Below are 8,857 nucleotides of genomic sequence, written 5' to 3'. Positions count from 1 at the left end.
GTGGTCGGGAGTTCGAGACCAGCCTGGCCAACATGGAGAAAGCTGGTCTCTACTTAAAATACAAAATTAGCTGGGCATGGTGGCACACTCCTATAATTCCACTGCTTTGGTGGCTGAGGCAAGAGAATCACTTGAATCTCAGAGGTGGAGGTCACAGTGGGCTGGAGACTGTGTCACTGCACTGCAGCCGGGGTGAGAGAGTGTGACTCTGTCTCAAAAAAAAAATAAATTAATTAAAAAAAAATAGAAAAAAAAAAAAAAAAGAAAAAAAAAAACTGACCAAAACCTCTGTCAGCACAGAAAATCCTTTAAGCATTATCCTGGCTTTAAATACAAGATCTGAAAAGTGTTCTGTTGAACAAGTTGAATTCATTATCTAAAACTTTCCTGCAAATAAAACCCTAGGCTAGATAGTTTGATTGGTGAATTCTATCAAATACTTAAGGAAGAAGTAATACCTGTCCTTTTATTAGGTTCAGGGGTAAATGTGCAGGTTTGTTATATGGTAAACTTGTGTCATGGAGGTTTGTTGTACACATTATTTCCTCACCCAGGTACTAAGCTTAGTACCCAATAGGTACTTTTCTGATCCTCTCCTTCCTCCCACCCTCCACCTTCCAGGAGGCCCCAGTGCCTGTTGTTTCCCTTTGTGTCCATGAGTAATACCTATCTTACACAGACGCTTGCAGAAAACAGAAGAAGCAACACTTCTCAACTCATTTACACGGTCAGCATAATCCTGAAACCAAATCTGACAAAATCATTTCAAGGAAAGAAAAGTATGGACCAATTTTTCTCATGAATATAGAAGCACCTATTTGCAACAAAATATTGACAAATCAAGTCTAAAAATTTATACAAAAGAAAATACATTCTGACCAAGTAGGGCTTATCACAAGATTGAAAGATTGGTTTAACATTTGACCAGTGTAATTCATCATATTAACACTATAAACAAGATAAAAAAGAATGTGTTCAATAGATACAATGCTAATTTTGTTTAGATACTCACTTTAAATTTTCTAATTCCTGTTTTCTCAATGGAGAAGAAGGTGGAGCTGGAATGAATTTATCTCCATCATGGCTTTTACTGCTAAAATAGAGGTAAGAGTCTTAATTACAAAAAGCCACAAATAAATAATTGAATACAAAATTTTGTTTCCCTGTCCTTACTCCCATGTAACTTTTTACAACAAAAGTGTAAAAGAATTAAACAGGGCCGGGTGCAGTGGCTCAAGCCTGTAATCCCAGCACTTTCTGAGGCCAAGGCAGGCAGATCACCTGAGGTCAGGAGTTCCAAACCAGCCTGACCAACATGTAGAAACCCCATCTCGACTAAAAATACAAAATTAGCCGGGCGTGGTGGCGCATGCCTGTAATCCCAGCTACTCAGGAGGCCAAGATGGGAGGTGGAGGTTGCGGTAGGCCGAGATCGTGCCATCGCACTTCAACCTGGGCAACAAGAATGAAACTCCACCTCAAAAAAAAAAAAGTTAAACAATAAAAATGCTTAGTAATTTGGTAACACTAACATGTTAAAGCTATACTGTATATTAGTTTCTTTCCCCAGCACACAATACTGCTTTAAAAAATCTCTAACTGGCTGGGTGTGGTGCTTCATGCTTGTAATCCCACCACTTTGAGAGGCTGAGGCAGCTGCATCGCCTGAGGTCAGGAGATCTAGGCCATCCTGGCTAACATGGTGAAACCCCGTTTCTAAAAACACAAAAAATTGGCCGGCTGTGGTGGGGCATGCCTGTAGTCACAGCTACTTGGGCGGCGGAGGCAGAAGAATTGTTTGAACCCCGCAAGCAGAGGTTGCAGTGTGCCGAGATCATGCCACTGTACTCCAGCCTGGGCGACAGAGTGACTCCATCTTGAAAATAAAACAAAACAACCCCCAAAATTAGCTGGGCATAGTAGCAGGTGCCTGTAATCTTAGCTAGCTGGGAGGCTCAGGCAGAAGAACTGCTTAAACGTGGGAGGTAGAGGTTGCAGTCAGCCAAGATTGTGCCATTGTACTCTAGGCTGGGGGCGACAAGAATGAAACTTCATCTCAAAAAAAAAAAAAAAAAAAGTTATCTTTACTATGAAGGAAATCACTCAAAATTTTCGCACATTTCTCATTCTTCTAATTCCCCCAACCCCTCATCCCCGCCTTTTTTTTGAGACTGGGTTTTTGAAGTTCTGTTGCTCAGGTTGGAGTGCAGTGTGGCACGATCATAGCCCACTGCAGCTTCAAACTCCTGGGCTCAAGCAATCCTCTCACATCAGCTTCCCAAGTAGCTGGGACTAAAGGTGCCGACTGCCACATTCAGCTAATTTTTTTATTTCTTGTAGAGATGGGGTCTCATTACATTGCAAAAGCTGGCTTTGAACTTACATTGCATAAGCTGGCTTTGAACTCCCGGCCTCAAGCAATCCTCCAGCCTTGGTCTCCCTTAGTGCCGGGATTACAGGTGTGAGCCAAGATGCCTGGCCTAAATTTCTATAGTAAATATATGTTATTATTACAATCAAGAGAAAACACTGGGATGGGAGACATGAGTTTAAAGATGTCATGTCTAAAAAGCAGAATTTCCAGCTGGGCGTGGTGGCTCATGCCTGCAATCTTAGCATTTTGGGAGGTGGAGGTGGGCAGATCACTTAAGGCCAGGAGTTCAAGACCAGCCTCAACAACATGGCAAATCCCTGTCTCTACTAAAAAGACAAAAATTAGCTGGGTGTAGTGGTGCTTCCCCAGTAATCCCAGGTACTTAGGAGGTTGAGGCAGGAGAACTGCTTGAGCCTGGGAGGTGGAGGTGGCAGTGAGCTGAGATTCTGCCACTGCGTTCCAGCCTGGGCGACAGAGGGAGACTGTCTCATCAAACAAACAAAAAAAGAAAAAAGCAGAATTTCCTATACATAATGGAACTTGTTTGCTCCTTACTAGATAAGTTCTCCCAATTTCTAAAGAGTCACATAATTTTTATTTATTTTTAATTTTTTGAAGAGATGGGGTCTTGCTATGCTGCCCAGGCTAGACTTGAGCTCTTGGCCTCCAGCTCCCTGCCTAGATTTGCACAATTTTGAATTTATACTAAAAAACTAGAACTATACAAAAATATTCTGGAGGTTGGTGATTATAGCATATTAAGGTGATAGGCAGAGGATAATAACAAATGAGAAGCTTTAGGAGTTAAGCACTTACTTTAATATTTTTTTTGTTTTTTTGAGAAGTAATTTCATTTTGTAGTGCACTGGAATGATCTTGGCTCACTGCAACCTCTACCTCCCGGGTTCAAGGGATTCTCTTGCCTCAGCCTTCCCAGTAGCTGGGATTATAGCTGCCCACCACCATGCCTGGCTAATTTTTGTATTTTTAATAGAGATGGGGTTTCACCAGGTTGGCCAAGCTGGTCTTAAACTCCTGACCTCAAGTGATCCAACCACCCCGGAATCCCCAAGTGTTGAGATTACAGGCATGAGCCACCACGCCTGGCCAAAGTATTTCATTATTTTTTTGAGACAGAGTTTCGCTCTTGTTGTCCAGGCTGAAATGCAATGGCGCTATCTCAACTCACTGCAACCTCCACCTCCCTGGTTCAAGCGATTCTCCTGCCTCAGCCTCCTGAGTAGTTGGGATTACAGACATGTGCCACCACACCAGGCTAATTTTATAATTTTAGTAGAGATGAGGTTACTCCATGTTGGTAGGATGGTCTCAAACTCCTGACCTCAGGTGATTTGCCTGCCTCGGCCTCCCAAAGTTCTGAGATTACAGGCGTGAGCCACTGTGCCTGGCCAATTTTTTTTTTTTTTTAGTTGTCTGACAACAGGACTTTTTTTTTTTGTTGTTGTTTTGTTTTTGTTTTTAAAGACAGGGTTTTGCCATGTTGGCCTGGCTGGTCTTAAACTCTTGACCTCAGGTGATCCACCTGCCTCAGCCTCCCAAAGTGCTGAGATTACAGGCGTGAGCCACCATGCCTGGCCAATAACAGGACTTCTTATAAACATCCCTCCAGTCAATGAAAAGCTGCTACTTTCTTTCTTTATTCTTTTTCTTTTTTTTTTTGAGACAAAGTCTCACTCTGTTGCCAAGGCTGGGGTGCAGTGGCACAACCTTGGTTCACTGCAACCTCCTGGGTTCAAGGGATTCTCTTGCCTCAGTCTACAGAATAGCTGGGATTACAGGTGCCCACCACCACACCCAGCTAATTTTTTGTATTTTTACTAGAGACAGGATTTCACCATGTTGGCCAGGCTGGTCTCAAACTCATGACCTCAAGAGATCCGCCTACCACAGCCTCCCAAAGTGTTAGGATTATAGGAGTGAACTACCGCACCAAAGCTGCTACTTTCTATTTTTCTTTTTCAAGGATCTCTTCTAGCTTAGCCTTCACCTTATTTCTCTCTTCCAGAAAGACTAGAAATATAAATACTTTCCCTTCCTGTTATACAAAACAGAGAATTTCAGAAATTTAGTCTGAAGATTTCAGGAATTTACTTTAAAAAACAAAAGGGTTTAAAGAAGTCCTGAAAGGATTTTGCCAAGGGAGGTCACAAGGATTAGAATACCTGCAAGTTTCACTGCTCTCGCTGCTCTCTGTGTTCCCACCTAATTGATTACTATTTTTCGACCCGTTTTCCTGCTTTGGATCTTGCTGTTCCTCAGGTAGCAGCAACAAGGCATTTCTGAGACATATGGCTGCAAACTCCATACTGGCTACAGGAATGGCCGAAGACTGCCCATCACTTAAAAGAACAAAACCAAATTAGCTAAGTGGATAAAAAATTTTAAAATAAGACTTTTTATTATAAGGAATAAAAACAACAGATTGTAAATGAAAGTTTTGCCTTTTGATAGGTAGAAATTTTAATATAATCCATCATAAAAGAACACTGAAGAACCTAAATCCTGAGTATAGGTTGTAAACAGTATGGGTTACAAGTATATAAATTACGTACACTGTGTCTCTATGAATGAGACCAAGGAGAGACAATTTGATGTCTATCTACAACGTTAATGTTAACATACTAGAGAAACTGCAGACAAGGGCAACTGTAATGAGGGCCATGACAGGTTTATTAAGAATGGGATTGGAGGGAAGAAAACAGATTTTCATGTTTGAGGCTTACTTTGGTTGATCCTTGCTTTCAAAAATGCCTCTATACACTTAAACAGCAACCCTACCTTTGGTCTGATAATTTCAATAACATTTTATACAACTTTCTGTTGGTTTGATATACTCAAACAGAATCTATACTAGGGAAAAATAAAATTTTGAAAAGGAGTAACAATGTTGAAATTGCTTTAAAATTTTGAAATGCTTTATCATAAGTCTTTAAAAATATTCCTGCATTATAGTTGATCTAAATTAAGACTAAATTATGTATCAGATGTTTTTTAAACTTTGGAATAATTTTTAAATGGTAGAGATTTTCTTCTTTAACAAAAACAAATTAAGGCCGCTAATTCTTTGCAAAGTCTGACACTTTACAAATAATGGCAATTTCAAATTGTCAAATGAAGATTGTACATGTGACTGCTTCTATACTGCTTTGGTTGCTTTATGTTTTAACACACCTGTTTTCTACTAATACTAAGAATTCACTTTCATGTATTTTCAGTCCTAGTGACTATAAAAAAAAAATCTAAATGAAAAGTACAAATGATAACCAAAACTACATAAAAAGGAGATACCAAGATGCCCTCTTCTGGATATTCTTAATAATGGCACTGAATAGACTAGGGTTTCCTAGGCCATCAATAATTGCAGCATCCATGGATGTAATAAACCAAAATCACGTTAGATAACATTCACTATGGACCTATATATACATGAGGGTCTCTTTAAACAGCAATAAAACTTAGTTAGAAAATGGTTCCTCCTAAGCAATGATAAATCCTAAGCATACTTTAATATATAAGTAACATGGTGTAAAGCAGTATTAATATATATACTTTTTCTTTGCAAAATACTTACTTATAAACAGTATTCTGTATAGACTGTGATGCCAAAACTATTTTACGATGATAGCCTTGACCAACAATAGACTGTACAATTCCTTTTTTGCTGGGAAGGCCTTTAGTTTCTTGTTCAGAAGTCTACAAAATACAAATCATTTCCAATAAACTTAAGAGAATTTTAAGATATGGTATAAAAAATGAGGAAATACCTCTCACAATTACCCTAAATTTAAGAAAGTTCTTAAAATCAGTGAGGATTTTTTTGGTGACAACGGAAACGTGTTTGGTATTAGTGGAAAAAGCACACAAGACTGAAAATCTGGGATATGTGCTACTTTTTTTTTTTTTTTTTGGGCGGAGTCTCAACTCTGTCGCCCAGGCTGGAGAGCAGTGGTGCGATCTCGGCTCGCTACAACCTCTGCCTCCCAGGTTCAAGCGATTTTCCTGCCCCAGCCTCCGGAGTAATGAAATTACAGGGGCACGCCACCACATCGGCTAATTTTTATATTTTTAGTAGAGACGGGGTTTCACCGTGTTAGCTAGGATGGTCTCAATCTCCTGACCTCGTGATCCGCCCATCTTGGCCTCCCAAAGTGCTGGGATTACAGGCGTGAGCCTCCGTGTCTGGCCACTACATTTTGTTTACATCAGATTGGAGAAAATTCTAAGAGCAAAATCCAATTCAATTATGACCCAATAATTTATTTAGAATAATTTAGATTACTCTATACCTACACTACCATGCTATATATTACAGGTACTTTGACACCAGAGTAAGGAAATAAGAGAGCCCAAAATACAGTGTAAAAGAAAAGGGAGGCTAGGCGCGGTGGCTCACACCTGTAATCTCAGCACTTTGTGAGGCCGAGGCAGGCGGATCACAAGGTCAGGGGTTCAAGACTAGTCTGACCAACATGGTGAAACACTGTTTCTACTAAAAATCCAAAACTTAGCCGGGCGTGGTGGCATGCGCCTGTTAATCCCAGCTACTCAGGAGGCTGAGACAGGAGAATCACTTGAACTCGGAAGGCGGAGGGTGTGGTGAATAGAGATCGCACTACTGTGCTCCAGCCTGGGTGACAGTGCGACACTCTTGTCTCAAAAACAAAACAACACAAAACACAAAACAAAACAGAGTAGTCTTTTCTGAGGATCCGGCAAGAACGGCAGAGGTAAAGCAGAAGAAATGGACCTTCTACAAGTTCACCTACCACCGCGTGAACGTGCGCCAGCTGCCGGACATGCCCTACGAGCAGCTGATGCAGCTGTACAGGGGGCGCCAGCGGCAGCCTGAACCCCGGGGCCTGAGGCGGAAGCAGCACTTGCTGCTGAAGCGCCTGCGCAAGGCCACGAAGGCGGCACCGCCCACGGAAAAGCCGGAAGTGGCGAAGGCGGAAGTGGTCCCGCGCAGGCGGGACGTGATCATCCGGTCCGAGATGGTGGGCAGTATGGTGGGCGTCTACAACAACAAGACCTTCAGCCACGTGGAGATCAAGCCGGAGGTGATCGGCCACTACCTGGGCGAGTTCTCCATCACCTACAAGGCCGTGAAGCACGGCCGGCCGGGCACTGGGGCTACCCACTCCTCCCTGTAGTCCTAGCTACTCAGGAGGCTGAGGCAGGAGAATCACCTGAACCGGGGAGGCAGGGATGGTGCTACTGCACTCCAGCCTGGTGACAGACTCTGCCCCCTCAAAAAATAAATAAAGTGAAAATAATAAAAGTACACAACATAGTACTTTAGGGTATCTGACTAAGATGTATTATGTCACTATAGAGCTCACAGTGATAATTTCATTTATCGTCCCCCTTCATTCTAAGTCTCTAATTTGGCTGGGTGTAGTAGCTCATGCCTGTAATCTCAGCCCTTTGGGAAAATGAGGTAGGAGGACAGATTGAAACTAGGAGCTTGAGACAGGCCTGGGCAACAAAGCGAGACCCTGTATCTACCTTTTCCTTTCGTCCTTTTAATAAACTTTTTATTAACTTTTAATTTTTGTATTTTTAGTAGAGACAAGGTTTCACTATGTTGATCAGACTAGTCTTGAACCCCTGACCTTGTGATCCGCCTGCCTCGGCCTCACAAAGTGCTAGGATTACAGGTGTGAGCCACTGAGCCTGGCCTCCCTTTTCTTTTACACTGTATTTCGGGCTTATTTTCCTTACTCTGGTGTTAACGTACCTGTAATATGTGTCATGGTAGTGGAGGTATAGAATATTCTAAGTAAATTATTTTAAATAAATTATCAGGTCATAATTGAATTGGATTTTGCTCTTAGAATTTTCTCCAATCTCATGTAAACAAAAAGTAGCGGGAAGGCGCATTGGCTCATGCCTGTAATCCCAGCTACTTGGGAGGCTGAGGCAGGAAAATCGCTTGAACGCGGGAGATAGAGGTTGCAATGAACCGAGTTCGCATCACTGCGCTCCAGCCTGGGTGACAGAGCGAGACTCTGTCTCAAAAAACAAAACAAAACAGAGTAGTCTTTTCTGAGGATCCAGCAAGAACGGCAGAGGTAAAGCAGAAGAAGTGGACCTTCTCCAATTTCACCTACCACGGTGTGAACGTGCACCAGCTGCTGGACGTGCCCTATGAGCAGCTGATGCAGCTGTACAGGGTGCGCCAGCGGCAGCCTGAACCCCGGGGCCTGAGGCGGAAGCAGCACTTGCTGCTGAAGCGCCTGCGCAAGGCCACGAAGGCGGCACCGCCCATGGAGAAGCCGGAAGTGGCGAAGGCGGAAGTGGTCCCGCGCAGGCGGAACGTGATCATCGCGTCCGAGACGGTGGGCAGTATGGTGGGCGTCTACAACGGCAAGACCTTCAGCCACGTGGAGATCAAGCCGGAGGTGATCGGCCACTACCTGGGCAAGTTCTCCATCACCTACAAGGCCGTGAAGCACGGCCGGC

At 42.8% G+C, this 8,857-nt stretch overlaps 3 protein-coding genes across 6 annotated transcripts in view; 2 read left to right on the top strand and 1 right to left on the bottom strand.

The window, feature by feature from the left end:
- The window catches only part of CNOT10 (CCR4-NOT transcription complex subunit 10), a 96,807-nt gene that overhangs the window by 39,118 nt on the left and 48,832 nt on the right, over positions 1–8,857 (bottom strand). For all 4 annotated transcript variants that reach the window (XR_005198937.1, XM_017521687.1, XM_017521688.2 and 1 more), the window contains 3 exons: positions 5,967–6,088; positions 4,558–4,734; positions 1,013–1,093 (listed from right to left, as the gene is read on the bottom strand). Coding sequence is in view for 3 of the 4 variants with exons in the window: in XM_017521687.1 (XP_017377176.1) it covers positions 1,013–1,093; positions 4,558–4,734; positions 5,967–6,088 (380 nt within the window). In the remaining variant the exon portion in view is untranslated. The remainder of the gene's footprint in view (positions 1–1,012; positions 1,094–4,557; positions 4,735–5,966; positions 6,089–8,857) is intronic.
- LOC108298858 (40S ribosomal protein S15-like) lies at positions 6,692–8,495 on the top strand. Its single transcript, XM_037735979.1, has 2 exons — positions 6,692–6,723; positions 7,014–8,495. Exons 1-2 carry the CDS (start codon positions 6,692–6,694, stop codon positions 7,543–7,545), a joined length of 564 nt encoding a protein of 187 aa, XP_037591907.1. The 3' UTR covers positions 7,546–8,495.
- LOC108298846 (40S ribosomal protein S15-like) overlaps positions 8,413–8,857 on the top strand; it is a gene marked incomplete at its 5' end in the record, with an annotated part of 3,227 nt that continues 2,782 nt past the window's right edge. The window contains one exon of the mRNA XM_037735978.1: positions 8,413–8,851. Within this exon, the coding sequence (XP_037591906.1) occupies positions 8,413–8,851 (439 nt within the window). The remainder of the gene's footprint in view (positions 8,852–8,857) is intronic.

Source organism: Cebus imitator, unplaced genomic scaffold (genome assembly GCF_001604975.1).
Source record: "Cebus imitator isolate Cc_AM_T3 unplaced genomic scaffold, Cebus_imitator-1.0 Scaffold21, whole genome shotgun sequence".
NCBI lineage: Eukaryota > Metazoa > Chordata > Mammalia > Primates > Cebidae > Cebus > Cebus imitator.
The sequence above is the reverse complement of the archived record's forward strand: the minus strand, read 5'-3'. Positions and strand labels throughout refer to the sequence as shown.